Consider the following 17,120-nt stretch of genomic DNA (forward strand, 5'->3'; position numbering starts at 1 on the left):
CAAGATTTTTGGTTCTGTGTTAAAATAATGCGTCAATATACCAGTTTTGTTCTGACATAATTCCTAAATGTTCCCCCAAACAAATGGACTTCCTGGCGCCATGTATGATTCCCAACAGGAAGCTGTGGTTGTTTTGAAGCAATCTTATTGGCTGACAGAGACTTTAGCTTTGGGCTACACTGCCCCCTGTTGGTTTGGCATGTTTAAAGCAATGCTCAGGGGTATTAGCGCTATTGTAGATAGAAAAAAAAGAGGAGTTTATGTCTACCAAAAAATTTAAAAACTTTTAGATTAATATTTCAAAAGTCAAAAATTTTTCACCTCCATGCATTGATCTGTTCTAAGCATTTGTTTATTTGTTTAGTGCATGAATGCGTGACGCTGTAATGTAGAGCTGTGTATCATCTGCGTATCTTGTTTCCTGTTGTAATCTGTGCTAGTGGTAGCATATCTTTATTGAATTAGAAGGGTCCCAGGATTGAACCTTGGGGTACTCCACATGTGATCACTCTCTACTCCGATTAAAAGTTTACTACTGACACAGAAAACATCTCTGTTCTCTGTTGCAGTGTGTTTGAGGTGAAGTAAATCAACAGATCTGCCTCCATTTGACTGGAAAGTAATAAAAAAGCTCATCAGAATATTAAAATCAGTAAAATCTGTGGGTTTGTTTAAAGGCGTAGTAATGTTAGTGTATGTAAACCTCTGAAATTGGAGCAAATAATTAAAAGTTCTCAAATTCTTCAGGCTTCTGGACATAGAAACAGGTTTCTAAAATCTAATTTACATAAAACAGAAATAGTTTCACTGAAGTCAGAAAAATGTAGTTTCAACTTTGACCAGAGCAAAGTGTGTTGTAGGAGTCAGCTGCACTTTTAATGGCCTGCATGTTGAGCTGCATGTTGACCTTCTGAACAGCAGAAACTCAAACTGAAAGGCACGTCTTCCCTCCTGCCTTGGATTCTCTGTTCAGTTGCTTGCCGTAGCTTAAAGTCTTCCCAGAATGCACCAGTGACAGTGAGCATGTCGGGAAAGCTGCTGCGCTGTTTCAGCCGGAGGCGGTGACAGAAACCAAGAAGAATGGAGACCTGGAAGCTCAGTAATCCAGGAGAGATTAAAGAGTCAAACCTGAGCAGAAAGTTTTTATTTTCTAACACTGCAGCATGAAGGAGGCGCGTGCAAAACGTTAATCACTCTAAAGGCGGGACACACTGATGGAAATTAGTTTCTAATCTTCTGAATTTTGCATAAATCTCAGACTTCTTCACAGTGAGGAACACTTTACCCATTTGACAAATAATTTGAAATTGACCTTGTATTTATCTTAATATATACAACCTGATATTAAAACAGCAGATAAGGCAATAATTCTTCCGTTCACATGAATACTCCTTGTTTTCTTTCCATCTGTATCTTCAGTTTTCATTTTTTAAGTTATTAGGTCTGAAGCCACTTATCTGTAATTATTTTTAAACACAATTATTTGGTAAACAAACTGCCCTTTAAGGTCACATTACCAAAGAATATGTGATAAGCTGCTGCACCTTTGGCCTCCACACCACAAGGGGGACTCCAAGAGCACTAAGCTCGCATGAGAGAGAGAGAGACGTAAGGAAAACATTAAATGGTTACCTAGACTGTTTTAATTTGCGATTAATTGATTTATTGCTTATTGCAACATACTTACTAATCACAGCAACTTCATTTTAAAATTTATTTCTATTTATTGATGCTTTTATTGATCAAACTGTGGAAAAATTGCGAATCTTTCAATCCTGACAACAAGGACAGTTTTGGGGGTTTTAAACATAACTAATTGGAATTTATTGTGACAACAATAAATGAAAATCTGATCACGATGAACAATAAACGATGTGATAAATGCCCACGCCTAATTTCCAGCATCTGTCACAATAGTTAATAGAATAACCAATTATTAAAATAAATATTATTTGTCAGTTTTTTAAGCTTCTAACAGTTCTGTTGGCCATGTTGTGTAATGCACTGCCACTGCTAATTAAATGTCAGCCGAAAAACAACTCATATTTTTAATAGCTTTCTTTATAAAAGTAAATATAGTATTACCTTAAACTAAAGTAAAAAAAAAAATTGCTAAGGAAAAATAAAAAAATAACTTTCTGAACTTTGATCCTTTAAGAAAAGACTTAAAGTAAAAATCCGAGTCACATTATGGACAATGTTTCTGTGTCTTTGTGATTCATTTTTCAAACTCTCTGCAAGGTCGCAGCTAAAACATGCCAAGTGTGCAGAAAAAAGATGAATTACAGGCTTTGTTCTGTTCTCTCTCAAACACAAAAAAGTCTGTTTTTCCAAAACATTTTATTTTTATTTTTATTTTTTCTGCTAACTGCAATGTGTATTTTTGATGACGTCACTATGTTTTTCACCTCAGAGGTCACTTTTATCAGATTCTAAAAAGAAAATAAAAGGTTGAAAGTATTTGAAAGAAATGATTAGATTTTTTGTATAAAAAGCTCAGTAAATTTCACATAAAAAAAGAAAGAAAAAATTGGTAATTCTGATCAGAGATCAAGCAGTTTTATGAGTGGACTGCATTCATAAATCTGCAGTGCAGGAAAACCTGCCAGCGCTTTTTTTGCTCTGTTCCAAAGTCCCGGTTTCCTCCTTCACTCCTGAACATCAGAACCTTTTTCCACTCAGTACCACTGATTCCCCCCCACATGTTCTGCTTTTCTTTTCCACCATTTTGGTTCCTTTGCTCTTTTACATTTGGTTGGATAAATTTAAAACCAATTTCTTACATTTGTTTCAAAAACTCAAAACAGAAAAAAACATTTTTCCGTAGCTGCGTTTCTATTACAAATGTGAGCAAGACTTTGGTGGTATTCTGTTGATGTAAAAAAAAAAAAAAACACACAATTTGGCAATTGCAGTGTTTCAATTTAATAAGAAAAACATTTAAAATCACACGTTAATAACTTTGTTTATGCGATAAGTGATTGTGAATGTGAAATGACATAAAATGCATAAGAAGTAAAAGTTTAACTGTATGTCATAGACTCCTTATGCAAATTAGCATGAAGCTAAAGCGTGATTAATTGCAACAGGCCACCTTAATAAACTTAAATATTACCTTGCACCTGACTCACAAACGGCTCTGTGAGGAATGATGTCAGCAGTGCCAGTCGCATGCTGAGCTCAGATTCTGAAACAAAACAAAGTTGAGAAGTTTGGAGTCTGGCGTCTCACTATGCAGCGCCTCGCAAAAATATTCATTTTCCTCCAACTTTGAACATTTCTGTCATAAAACTTGTGAAAACTTTGGATTTTGGGCCCTTTTCTGAATTAATTTTAGGTATTGTTCAGAGTTATCTGGTCTGAATTTATCTGTTATTGTTCAGACAGTGTTGTTCAGTTCTGTCCAACACATAAATATGTTTTGATTAAAACCATCTGGTTGTAGCTTTAGCTGTTTGTTTTTTCTGGTTGTCCTTCTGGAAAGTGAAACTCCTTTCCATTCTCAGGTCTTTAAACCTTTCAAATGCATTCTGGGTAAATGCAACCAAAACAAACATGCTAAGCTAACGCTAGCGGGGAACATAACTTGCTAAAAGCAAAAGAAAAATCCTCCAGTAAAATCTGACATTTTTATGGTGGGCTACAATTTTGTTAACGTTTCGTAAAGAAGAAAGTTGCACTCAGTGTCGTCATCAGAGGTTTTTGTGTCATTTCTTTCAGTAGTTCTTGTTGCAGCGCCCCCACAGGTGAGGAGGGGAACAGAATGTCTAAGGGTTTGGTTTGTTTGACACTGCAGTGAGAAAGAGAACCACAGAAGCTGAAAATGTAACAAATGTTGCAACTTTGGTCCCCATTCAGTCCAAATCCACTTAAGATGGCATTTATGATGGTTGTTGTAGACAAAATGAAAATTACAGGAGAACATTCTGCCAAAAAATTCTGAAATTTTAAGGTTAATCTCAGAAACTTTCCAGAAAAAACTTGGAAATTTCTAAGTTTGAAGAGTCAAAAGTTCGTTGAATCTTTTTAATATTCAAAAGATTCAAAGTTTAGAAATTTATATGCTAAATTTCTAAACTGAAATTTAGAGAATAATCTCAAAAATATTCCAGAAAAAAACTTGGACAATTTTTACTTTTGAAACCCTCAAAGTTCTGAGTTTTTTCTAGAATATTTCCAAAATTCATCTAAAAATTTCTGAGATTTTTCTAACAAATTTTTTACTTTTAAAAACCTGAAATGTTTGAGGTTTTTTTCTAGCAAATTGAAACTTTTCAAACTGCTTTTTCATAAAAGTTCTGAGACGTCATAATTTCTGAGGTTTTTCTAGTAAATTTTTTACTTTTCAAACTGATAAATTTTGTCTTAAAAAACTTTTTGGTGTAAATTTACTCAGTTTTTCTGTCTAGAATGGCCCTAATTTACCATCGTGCTTGCCAGAATAATAAAAGAAAACGACTGCAGTAACAAAAATTATTTTAGAAAATCTACAGACTATTTTAAAACAGACGACCATCCTTGCTGCAAAACTGATTATTTTTTATTACGTGTATTTCACGATTATTGAGATTTTGTGTGGAGCAGATGGGCAGAAAGGCGTTACATCTCAGAACAACCCAGCTGGTCCTCAGGCTGTTTAAATTTCATGCATGTTTCTTTTTCTTTGGTTATTTTATTCCGGCCCCTGCTTGACTCCTCTTCATCAGAACAGATGTTATGAAGACCTGTGAACCTCCTGGAGAAACGTTGGAAGACGTTTTGAAGAAGACTGAGCCGAGTCGTTTGTGCGACAGTTTCTCTGTTTTCCGCCCTGCAGGTGTTTGCCGAGTCACTGCGAACACGGAGGAAGATGCTCTCAGTCCTGGAGAAACTTCCACTGCAACTGCTCCGACAGCGGCTACCGAGGAGCCACCTGCCACAGCTGTGAGCGCCGAGGCAGGAAGAGAAAAAATACAGATTAGAATTAAGATTCAGATTCATTCGTGTCCCAAATTGATACTACAGCAAGTGTAAAAACTAAAAGACAAAGTATCAAAGTTAAAAACTAAAAACAATAAAACATACCAATCAATACATAATGTGAAGACTACAGCGGTGTACATCATTGTCGACCCACAGATTAACACGGGATTACTAATCTGTGTGAAACCGAGACACTTTATTCTGTAAAAAAGGAAATCAGTCTTATGCTAATACTGAGGTTCTTCTGCATTCATATTAAAAATATTCAAAATAAAACATGTACAATGGCGTTTTGGAGCCATTTCAGATGAGGGGGAAAAAAAGAGGAAATTTCTGTCACAAAAATCAGATCAGAAATTCTGAGATTGAAATCAGAAATTTTCTAAAAAAAAAACAAAACAAAACTTGTGCATTTCTGAGTTTTGAAAGTCAAAATTTTTCTCAAAGAAACTCAGAAATTTTGAGAATAATCTCAAAATCTTTGTAGACTACAAAATACTGTGAAGCTTTTCATTATTAAAACTCAGAAATTTCCAAAGTTGTCTACATTTTCGTACAGTTCAATCATAAATTCTCAAGAAAAATACTTGGATATTTCTGAGTTTTAAAGTTTTAAAGTTTATGAGATTATTCTCTGAATTGCTGAGTTTAGCACAACAATTCTTTATTCCAAAAGTTTAAAATTTGCTAGAAAAACTTTGGAAACAGCTGATCTTGAAAAGTCTGCCATTTGCTAGAAAATTCCCCAAAATGTTTAGATTAATTTCTGAAAATTTCTAGAAAAAAAAAACAGGATGTCTCTTAGGTTGTTTTTTTTTTTTTTTAACTATCTCTACATAAGCATTTTTGTTCTTATTTTGTTTTGGAAAATCATTTAGTCATTGAAAGTTTTATAATTCTATTTTAATTATAATTTAGTATTATTTTATTATGTTTTTTATTTGTGTTTATTTTTTAATATATACATTTTTTTACATGAAAAGGAAAATTATTGAATCAACATTTAAGAGATTTGTCAGATTTTAGCTTTTTTCAAAATTATTCAAAACGTAGTTTAAAAATAAGTACTTTAAGATGTGTCTTATTTTCAAACCTAAACTTCAAGTGATTTTTCTCTTTATTTGTCTAAACACTCATGATGAATGCTGACGTATAAATGTTTGTTTTTATATTTCAAACCATGTGAACAGACTGTTATTATCCCAGCCATGTTTTCATTGAGTTTACTTTAATTAGACAGTCAGTTTTCCTGTGCATTTCTTCTTATGTCTTTATTTAAAACCTGTAATTTGGGAATCGACCAAACAAACTTCATTATGCTTTATAAATTACAATCTGGTTTAATTTAAACTTTTTAAAGATTTCTTCTTCTTGCATTCACCTGCAGATATCCTACTGTAAATAATTAGTACAAATCAATTTATTGAGTTTTTTACTCTACAGAATAGTTCAATAATTTGGTTTTAAATATATGTTTTATTTACAAATGCATTTGTAAACCTACCGATAGTGATGCATTACCAGCAGGTCTTTGGAGACTTTTAGATAAGTTTGCTCTAAATTTCATACTTTGCTTCTTAGCAAAAATAGCATCATCCCTGGTGATGCATAATGCAGGAATGAAATGTCACCGTTCCACGGGGGGATAGTGGAGGAGAGAACAAAGGGACGGCATCCTGCTGGAGATGAAAGCCACAATTTTCTCCCACTTCTGTCTTCAAAGCGCTCCGAAAAGCACCGTGTCAATTCCCTGCTCCTAAATGCTGCTGCTTTTTTCATCACTCCTAATATTTTTAAGTACCAAAGACTTTCAAGTGCTAAGAATATCTTTAAATACTTTTTTTTCCCCATTGAAAGAACAGAACTGATCATATTTATTTAATATTTTTATCTGCAGGGTTGTAGTTTTGACAGTGTTGAAATCAGAGATGGATCAGAGTACAGTGGCCTAAATGTTCCTGCTGTATCTGCGAAGCATTGAAACAGACAAAAGATGTAGAGAATGGAACAGAAATATTATTTATTGTCCGTTTCTCAGAGAAATTCAGGTGTAACAGCAGCAAAGTGACCAGGCAGGGTTACACAAAGTTACAAATAAAACTCAAAACACGCAATAAGACACTGTAAATGTAAAGATAAAATTACGACATGAGACAAAAATACTGGATGGCAAATTTTTTATACTTAAATTATAAGTAAAAAATGCACTAAATATACACTTAAAGGCACATAAAGGGCATTGTAATGATTTTTCAGGAAGTTGCCGGAGGAAAAATTCACATTTAGAGTCAGATAAGTTAAATTTTCTTAGAAAAAAAAAAAAGACTTTTAGGAGTATTTTTTACTGCACTGCAAAAACCCAAAATCGTACCATGTATTATTATTATTGGTTTAGTTTCTGGTGCAAATATCTTAGTACGCTTGAAATAAGACAAAACTAACTCACAAATAACTTTTCAGCAAGATAAGCTTGTTTTAATAATAGTAATAATAATTTATTTATATTGAGGGAAAATGACTCATTCCTTTGGAAACTAATTTTACTTATAACAAGCATCCAGCGTTATAAATAAAATAACCTAAACAGAAACTATTTCCTCAATATTAAGAATTTATTGACTTAAAACAACCTTTTATATTTTGCTAAAAAGCCACTTCTAAGTCAGTTTTATTTTAAATACATTCAGATATTTGCACTGGAAACTAGACCAGAAATACTAAGATTTTGTGTTTTTGCAGTGTACTTTTACTTTCAGTAACTTCAGTGGATGAAGAACAAACTTGTTTTAACCAAATTTTGTTAAAAGTTTTATTAATTTTATACCAAAAGAAAGTGATATGAAGAAATTTTACGTCTCTAAATTATAGATAACTCTTATAAAATTAATAATTTTTCCAATTTTGACTTTAATATCAGAATCCTGAAAGGGGAAACAAAGTCAGAATTTGGGGAAGAAAGTAAGAATTCTGAAAAAGTAAAAAATTTTGGGAGGAAAAAAGATAAAGAAAAATTTGGAGGAAAAAAAGTCCAAATTGTGGTATGGAAAAAAAAAGACCAGAATATTAAGAAAAGTAAGATTTATTTTTTTCAGTGTTCCTTATCTCTTTCCGTAATGTTATGTAATGTTTTCTCCGTAGCAAAATACGAACAGTCGTGTGAAATCTACAAACACAAAGGCGACACATCGGGTCACTTTTACATCGACGTGGACGGCAGCGGACCAGTCAAACCGCAGCTCGTTTACTGCAACATGACGGGTAAAATAACATAATTAAACATGTAGAGTTCTTCTCCTTTCACACAAACGTCTAATAAGATGCGTTATTGTTGGTTTGTGTCCTCCAGAGGACCAGACGTGGATTATAATCCAGCATAATAACACAGAGCTGACTCCAGTCCAGGTCTCCGCCGACACTAACCAACACTTCGTCAACTTCCTGTATCCGTCTGAAGAGACGCAGCTTTCCGCCGTCATCAGCCAATCAGAGCACTGCGAGCAGGAGCTTTCCTATCACTGCAGGAAGTCCCGCCTCTCCAACAGCCTGGGTAAGATCTGGAAAAGTAAAAAAATAATAATAATAATTGCGAAGTAAGCATTTCTAAATCTAAAACCAGGACAGAGTGGAGGGAACTGCTGATTTAATCTGTTAAGTTACTATTTAAAACATTAATTAAATTTCACTTCCTTATTATCTCTGCCGCTTTACAGCACCTAATTGTTTTGGAAATCATCGGATTTTATTCTTTTATTAAACGAGGATTTAAATACACAGCTGAAGGCTGTTGGAAGGAATGAAAGAGCTCAGAGTCCGATGAGCTTCTTCTGCTCTCAAAATGCTTCTTATCAGCTTGAAGAGGAGAAAACGGCACTTATTTCCTGTCCGGCTTCCTCTGCACTGCAAAAACACAGAATCCTACACAATATGGTTCCACCAGTTGATAATGCAGATATCTACGGCAGAATATTAGAGCCTCTATGCATGGAACAAAAATAAAAAAGGAGAACATTTTCACCAAAGCCTCCATTTCAGAATAATCTCAGAAACTTTCTGGAAAAAAACCTGAAGCTTCTGAGTTAGAAAAGCTGAAAATTGGCAAGAAGAAAACTCAGAAATTTAGAGAATAATCTCAGACATTTTCTGGAAAAAACTTAAACATTTCTGAGTTTGAAAAGTCAAAAAGTTGTGAGAAGAAACTGAAATTTAGAGAATAATCTTTTGAAACTCAGAATATTTTTTAAAGTTGTTTTTTTCAAAAAAGTATCTCAAGTTAATCTTAAAATTTAAGTTTTTTCTAGCAAATTTTCAGCTTTTCAAGTTTAAAAATCTCCAAGGTTTCTCAAAAAAATATTTTGGCGAAAATTGACTCCGTTTTTGCTTTTTATTTTCTTAGTCGTAATATTTTAGCACACTGGAAATAAGATAAAATCTTACAAGTAACATTTTAATGTTATATTTAAGACAATAAATTTTGTATATTAATTAAAACTTGGCAGATATTTCCACTTAAAACATGGGAAATGTCTTTTTATTAGTGAAAACTCAAAATTTTTAACAATGTTCAAGAATTATTGACTTAAAACAAGTGCCTGTATCTTTCTGAAAAGTTACCTATAAGTTAATTTTGTCTTATTTCAATTGTACTAAGATATTTACACTAGAAATACTTTCTGTTTTTGAAGTGCAGACAGTCCAATAATGCCAGAAATCTGAAAGACTTGCATGTGTTGGCAGACAAGACAAGCAGAAGCTGCTTTAGGTAATTATTTTATGTATATTGGAGAGATTAATTTGCTAAATCTGTTAATTAGGGGAGAATTAAAAAACATGAATTAATGAAAATTTAATGTTGGAGACGTTTTACATAAACTGTCACTGATTGACTCTTTTCACACAGCAGTGGCACTACATTGATGCCAAGAACATGTCCTTGTAAATCTCTTTGTTTATTTTTAGTTGTTCAAAAAGTACTGCATCAGTGCGTGCGTGTGTGTGCGTGTGTGTGTGTGTGTTAGGAGAAGCTGAGTTTTTTACTGTGACTTACCTCATTTCTTGCTAACAGATGTATTCTGAGCTCATTTACTTTAATTTCCAATTCTGTGAACTGTAAAACAGAATCCGTTAATCCATTAGGGAAATAAAAGTGCATAATTTCTACCTCCCAAAGTAATTTATGTAAAATGTTTATTAGTCTTCTTATGACAGTCAAGAAGTTGAAACGATGCATTTTAGTCACTACTTTAAATCAAAAGCGCAGTTTTATTCTTACTTCACACAGGGGAGCTATATGGAGTTACATTGTGGCCATAAAGTTTGTTCGAAAGAAAAACAAATTACCCGGAAAGAATAAATTTGAAACTGTAAAATTATTTCAGAACTGAAAAAAGAAGTTTTCATACATATTTTTTCAGTTTCAAACATTGGGCTTTTGCCTCTTCCTATCAAAAATTTACTCCTATCACAATTTTTTTAATTAAAAAATTTAACTTTTTTTTAATAAAAACAACTATCACAATTTTTTTGTGATACCACAATTTTTAAAAATTAATATCTTTTATCTGTATTAAAAAATGTTAAACTATTAAATATATGTAAATAGTTCCATTATTTTTCTGCATGTGAACCAGTGATGTGTGCTTCGTTTTTGTTTTAGACGGGACTCCTTTCAGCTGGTGGGTCGGCGGCCCGGCTTCGGGTCAGATCCAGAACTTTTGGGGCAGAACTTTGCCCGGCAGCCGGCAGTGCGCATGTGGTCTGCAGGACAACTGCCTCGACTCGAGCTTCTACTGCAACTGTGATGCTGACTATGACCTTTGGTACGCCGAATTATTCTGCAGCTGCATTTCTATTCAATCAATCAATCAATCAAACTTTATTTGTATAGCACATTTCAGCAGCAAGGCATTTCAAAGTGCTTTACATCAAATCAGACACAAAAATACAATGCAACATGGAATCAACATTAAAAACACAACATTAAATCAGATTCTGTCAATAAATTTGCAATTGATTACGTTTCAAATAAAACTCCAAACAAGTGGGTTTTTAGTTGAGATTTAAAGGAAGTCAGTGTTTCAGCTGTTTTACAGTTTTCTGGAAGTTTGTTCCAGATCTTTGGTGCATAGATGCTGAATGCTGCTTCTCCTCGTTTGATTCTGGTTCTGGGGATGCAGAGCAGACCAGAAACAGAACCTGAGAGGTCTGGAAGGTTGATACAACAGCAGCAGATCTTTAATGTATTGCTAAACCATTCAGTGATTTATAAACTAACAACAGTATTTTAAAGTCTATTCTTTGAGCGACAGGGAGCCAGTGGAGAGACTTTAAAACTGGTGTTATGTGCTCTATCTTCCTGGTTTTAGTCAGAACACGAGCAGCAGCATTCTGGATCAGCTGCAGCTGTTTGATTGATTTGTTGGACAGACCTGTGAAGACGCCGTTACAATAATCAATACGACTGAAGATAAACGCATGGATGATCATCTATTGATCATCTGACATTTTGAAATTAAATTCACTTAATAGAAAGTGAAACTAGCACTTCTTCATCAGTATTAAGAAATTATTTACTTAAAACAAGCTCCTGTGTGTTGCTGAAAAGTTACTTGTAAGTTTTGTCTTAATTCAAGTTTACTCAGGTATTTGCACTAAAACTAGACTAGAATTCCTTGCTAAGACTTTCTGTTTTTGCAGTGTACGTCAGATTGCTGCTCTCTGTTTCTCTCCTTCCTTCTCAGGACTGAGGACTCAGACCTTCTCACCCATAAGGAGAGCCTCCCAGTCCGGTCGCTGGTGCTGGGAGACATTCACCGTCCGGGTTCAGAGGCTGCCTACAGGGTGGGGGCTCTCCGTTGCCATGGAGACAGTAAGTCCAGGGGCGTGGCCTCAGAGGCGGGACCCAAACATTATGCTCAGTAACTACTTCAACATGTTTTAACTCAAGTAAAAATGTTTTTCTATCTTTTCTCTCTTTTTTATTTTCTTTTTATTTGAATTTCTTTCTTTCTCCTAATTTTTCTTTCTTTTTTCTTCTTTCCCTCTTTTTTGCTTGTTTTTTTCATCTTCTCTCCTTTTTTCCAAGTTCCATTTTTCCTTTTCTCTCTTTTGTTTTTCTTTCTTTTCTCTTTCTTATATTATTTTTCACTTTTTCTTTCTCTTTTCAGTCTCAGTCTTTTCCTGTCCTTTTTCTTTTCTTTTTTCTCCTCTTTCTGCATCCATACTTCTTTTGCTCTTCTTTCTTTCTCATCCTCTTCTTTTATTTTCACTTGTTTCTGTTCTTTTGCTTCTCATTTCTTATTTTTATCCGGTCTTCCTCCTCTCTCTTCTTCTTTTCTCTTAAAAATGAATTTAATCGGATGATTTTGACCCAAATCGTCCGGTTCTGCTGTCCAGACTCCATCTTTCCATTTAACTTGTTGTGAAATTTCACTGCAGCAAATTAAACTTGCTAATTAGCAGACAGCCTGCTAAGATATGGCACCCTTATGCTACGTAATAATAACTATCAATAGAAAATGTAAAATAAATTAAACTAGGTGTTGTATTTTACTTGTGATAAATGCTTATAATTTCTCCAATAAGTTTAATGAGTTAGTAAATAAATGCCTAAAGATAAATCAACATAAATGGGATAGCATAGCTGCTGTTGTGCCTTTTTTCCTCACCTAATTAGCCGAACAGTTGGTTCATTTGTTTACTACATGGTTTCCATTACACAGCCCTCATAATGAGTTTTCTCTTTAATGAGCTTCATTCCAATGTGATATATGCGACATGCATGTAAAAAAAAAAAAAAAGAAAGTTTTGCTTCAGTTTTTCTAGGTGGAAGCAGAAAACTGTTTGATTCTTGCAGAAAACTTCTGGAATGCTGCGTTTTTTGATGAGGAGACGTCGTACCTTCACTTCCCCACCTTTCATGGAGAGCTGAACGCAGACATCTCCTATCTGTTTAAGACGACGTCTTCCTCAGGGCTTTTCCTTGAAAACCTCGGCATCAAGGACTTCATCCGAATAGAGCTCAGGTGTAAGTGACATCTCAATGTTTCTGCTGTCTTGTTCTGCAAAAGGGTTTGTGTTGTTTTCCATCTGAACACAGTCTGCAGCTCTGATAGTTATTCTGAAGCTCGACCCTCGAGAGGATTCGCAATCAGGTGTTTTAAGATTGAACTGCAGAGGAGGAAAGGTCTTCTCTGCTTGCTTACCTTCTTCTGAGTTAAAGTTCAACGCACAAGTTGAAGAAAGAAAACTTGAGCCGTCCGGGTTGACTCAGCAAACATCCTCAGTTACATAAGAGTTTGCTGTTTTCTTCCTTTTTTCTGCTTTTCTTTCTAGAGTTAACAATGAACATTTATAAAATAATGCAGACAGTGCTGTGACAGTGTAATATTCAGTATTCAAAAGGCTCTGCACTAAAAAAACACAAAATTTTACCAAGTATTTTTGGTTTAGTTTGTAGTTCAAATATCTTAGTACACTTGAAATAAGGCAAAAACAACTTTTTACTAAAATATATGAGCTTCTTGCCAGAGGAACTAGGAATTTTCAGGAATAAGAAGGACTTGTTGATGTAAAACTGTGGAACTAAATTGAGGCCATAAACTTTGTTCAGAAGAAAAAACAATGAGAATTTATTTTGAAACTTAAAAAAAAAAAAACAGAATTAAAACTGAATAAAGATTTGAAACGGGGGGGGGGGGGAATTCAAAACTACTTTTGCAATTCAAGATTTTTTCTTTTGGCCCTGATTTAGGTCCATATAATACAAGCGCCTATTTCTTGCTGAAAAGTTATTTGTAAATTAGTTTTGTCTTATTTCAAGTGTACTAAGATATTTGCACTAGAAACCTGGTAAGGTTTTGCATTTTTGCAGTGTAAACAGCAGAGAATAGATTTTTTTCATTTTAAAAAAGACATTTTTCCACTTTTATGAGTAAAATCATCTGCCAGAGGGGCAAATTATTGACAATAAGCTTTTAACTAAATAGCAACCATAAGGTTTGTTTGAAAGAAAAGATAAATAAAACTGAAAAAAATGGTCAAACCTACTTTTCAGATTCAAGTGGGTTTTTTCAGTCTGTTTTTTTTTTTTCTTTTGACAAAATTTTATGGCTCCAATTTAGTTCCATATAAAACAAGTTCCTATATCTTGCTGAAAAATGACTTGTACGTTGTCTGAGAGTGTAGAATCTGGACCAAAAATGTTTGGTAATATTTTCTATTTTTGCAGTGTAGATGCAGCACATTTGCTACTGTATGTAAACACTGACAAACAGTTACACATTCCTCATATCCTATGATTTGAATATTGCGGACTCTAAAATGCCACAACTTGGAGTTCACAAATACAGAGCACCCTCCCAAACTACCAAAAAAATAAATATTTGTCCTGTTTTAAACTTTTTTATTGGAGCATTTAGGGAAAAGAAGCAGCTGATGATGTCGTGCCTGAGGCCTCCGTGTCACGTTTCAATTGATTTAGCTGAAACCGAAGATCACTAATTGCAAAAGATAAAACTGAAGAGCACTGACTCCGGGGGATAGTTAGGTTTTTGCTGACAAAACATCCTATAAATGCAGAAACTCCCTCCACGAAGCGTTTAGCTGCACACTTCCACTGCTCAATAAACCACTGGATATTTAAAGTGTGCATAGCAGATTTTGCTGCATTTGTGGTTTTGTCTTTCCTTTTCTTCCACATTCGTGACTCGTTTTGGGGTTTTTGTTGACCTCAGGATAAACTCATGGTGGAATTTTTCTGCGGAGCTTGTAGATGATGTATTGGATCGTAAAAGATGCAGGAGTCCCCACAGTCGGGGACCCAATCTGTAATTTTATACCAATCCCAGCAAAAATCTCTCTTCTGTTCCCCACAGTCAGATATATGTAAGGTTGTGTTTTAAATCTGATATCTACTGATCGCTGGATTCCATTTTCATTCATTCATTTATTTAATTAAGTTTTTTAAAAAACAAGAAAACAAGCAAGAGAAACGTTTCTCACATAACCAAGAAAAAATGTAGCTTAACAAAACATTCCTGTTGAAAAGGAGCAGGAAGAAGTGAACACTTTAAATTAATCCTACTCCTTTTCTCAATTTAATGAAATATATTACTTACCGACTCAATAATTATCAGAAATTTGTAATTAAAACTATGTTATGGTATTCATATGGATATACAGAGAAATTATATGTAATATAATAGATATTATATTAATAGATATATTAATTATATTAGATTAATATAGTAGATATTATATTACATATAACACATATATATATGTATCTCATACATATATATATGTGTATTATGTAATATAATAGATATTATATTACATATATACATATTATACTATATGTAACACATGCAATACATGTAATTCCTCCCACGATTACATGTGTATTACATATGTAATATGTATGTTATATATGTAATAAACATATGTAATTAGTATCTTGTGTTATTTACAAAATAAAAGTTTTTTTCATTGGGAAATAAATCATTATTTATCATTATTTTTATTTAAAAAAACACCTGATTTTGATATGGACCAAAACAAAAAATGAGTGTTTCATCCCACACTGGATGCATTAAGTTGTAAATAAACTTCCTGTGTTGATCTTAAATCTTGGAAATTCACTCGGCGTGTGATCAGAGGTGCAGCTAGCTTGCAGAAACAGACAGATTGAGTCGAACGCTGCTGCTGCTGCTCCGTGAAGAAGACTCATTGTTGACTCGGAGCACGCAGGTTTTCGTTGCACCGCGTTGTTATCGTGACAGCTGGAGTTAAGATGTATCTGAATCATTATTACTCATAACATGACTGGAGCCAGACAGCTGTTTCCAAATGAAGTTATGATTCCTTGAGAGTGCTTGCTTGTGCGTGTTTTCATTTTTATCTCAGCCTATGGTTTCTCAGTTCCAGCAAGAGAGTGGCAGGTTTTAACTCTGTGCTTTTGTTTCCCTAAGTGATGGGGAGTATAAGATAGGCCTATGGTCTATACAAAACATGCTCATTACAGTTTTCTCCACAAAATCATTCTTACATGTTGAGATTTTAGTTTGATCATTTCTGCTAATTTTGAGGTCTTTCAGAATGAGATGTTTTAGGGAGTCTGTCACTTTAAGCTGCTCCTGGTTACATCTTTCACATTTGAAAATGGCTGCAAACAGATGTGCAATTATACAACCTTATATTTCGACTTTATTATCATAATATTATGATAATAAAGTCAAAATAATATCAGAATAATGTCATATTCCAACTTTATTCTCATTATTTTGACTTTATTGTGACTATTCTCGTATTATTACAACTTCTTTTCTCATATTATTTTGATTTTATTCACATATGTCTTTATTCTTGTAATATTAGGATTTTATTCTCGTAATACTACGACTTCATTATTATTTATTTGCAGTTTTCTGGAAGTTTGTTCCAGATTTATAGTGAATAGAAGCTGAATGCTGTTTCTCCATGTTTGGTTCTGGTTCTGAGGAAGCAGAGCAGACCAGAACGGACTGCGGTAAAACTAGCCGACTAAACATGCTGGAGCTCAGCTTGGGTTGCTAGGCGACAGGCAGAGTTCCGCTGGGGTTGCTAGGTAACGGGCTGGGCTGCTCTGGGGTTACTAGGTGAAGGGTCACAGTGGCTACTGATTAGTGACGTTACATTTGGAAGGTTTTTCAAATGATTCATGATTCCAGACACCAAAAAACATAAATTTATTGCCAAAATACGGCAGCATGGCTTTTTTCTTTTAAAGCAGTAAAAACCCAAACCGAATTAGAAAAACGTGTAAAATGTGAATTTTGCATCATATGAGTGAAAAAAATAAGTGAAGGAATGATCAGGATTAAAAGTCTGGGATCCACAACAGAAATAGTTCTTCACGCTGAGAAGGACGGATCCGAAATGCTCCAGGAGTCCTGGCCTGCCGCCCGGGTTGAGCAGGCAAAATTAGTGAATGTGGGACTTTCGGCGCAACACAGAGCAGATGGATAAAACAGCATCCAGTAATCAATCCATCCGCCTTCACCGGCTGGGAGAACAGTACTTATGTGATACTTCATGAATAAACATGAAGAGAAAAACAGTTTGTCCATGAAAGATGGAGCGACATAAAAAGCTCTCTACTTGGTGTTTTAAGCGCATATGGC

At 34.2% G+C, this 17,120-nt stretch overlaps 1 protein-coding gene across 1 annotated transcript in view; it reads left to right on the forward strand.

Annotated features, from left to right (window-relative positions):
* LOC122838867 (contactin-associated protein-like 4) overlaps positions 1 to 17,120 on the forward strand; it is an 84,258-nt gene that overhangs the window by 49,987 nt on the left and 17,151 nt on the right. The window contains exons 12-17 of the mRNA XM_044129882.1: positions 4,817 to 4,923; positions 8,101 to 8,220; positions 8,309 to 8,509; positions 10,616 to 10,778; positions 11,700 to 11,827; positions 12,815 to 12,985. Coding sequence (XP_043985817.1) covers positions 4,817 to 4,923; positions 8,101 to 8,220; positions 8,309 to 8,509; positions 10,616 to 10,778; positions 11,700 to 11,827; positions 12,815 to 12,985 — 890 coding nt within the window. The remainder of the gene's footprint in view (positions 1 to 4,816; positions 4,924 to 8,100; positions 8,221 to 8,308; positions 8,510 to 10,615; positions 10,779 to 11,699; positions 11,828 to 12,814; positions 12,986 to 17,120) is intronic.

This window comes from Gambusia affinis, linkage group LG10 (genome assembly GCF_019740435.1).
Source record: "Gambusia affinis linkage group LG10, SWU_Gaff_1.0, whole genome shotgun sequence".
NCBI classification, from domain to species: domain Eukaryota; kingdom Metazoa; phylum Chordata; class Actinopteri; order Cyprinodontiformes; family Poeciliidae; genus Gambusia; species Gambusia affinis.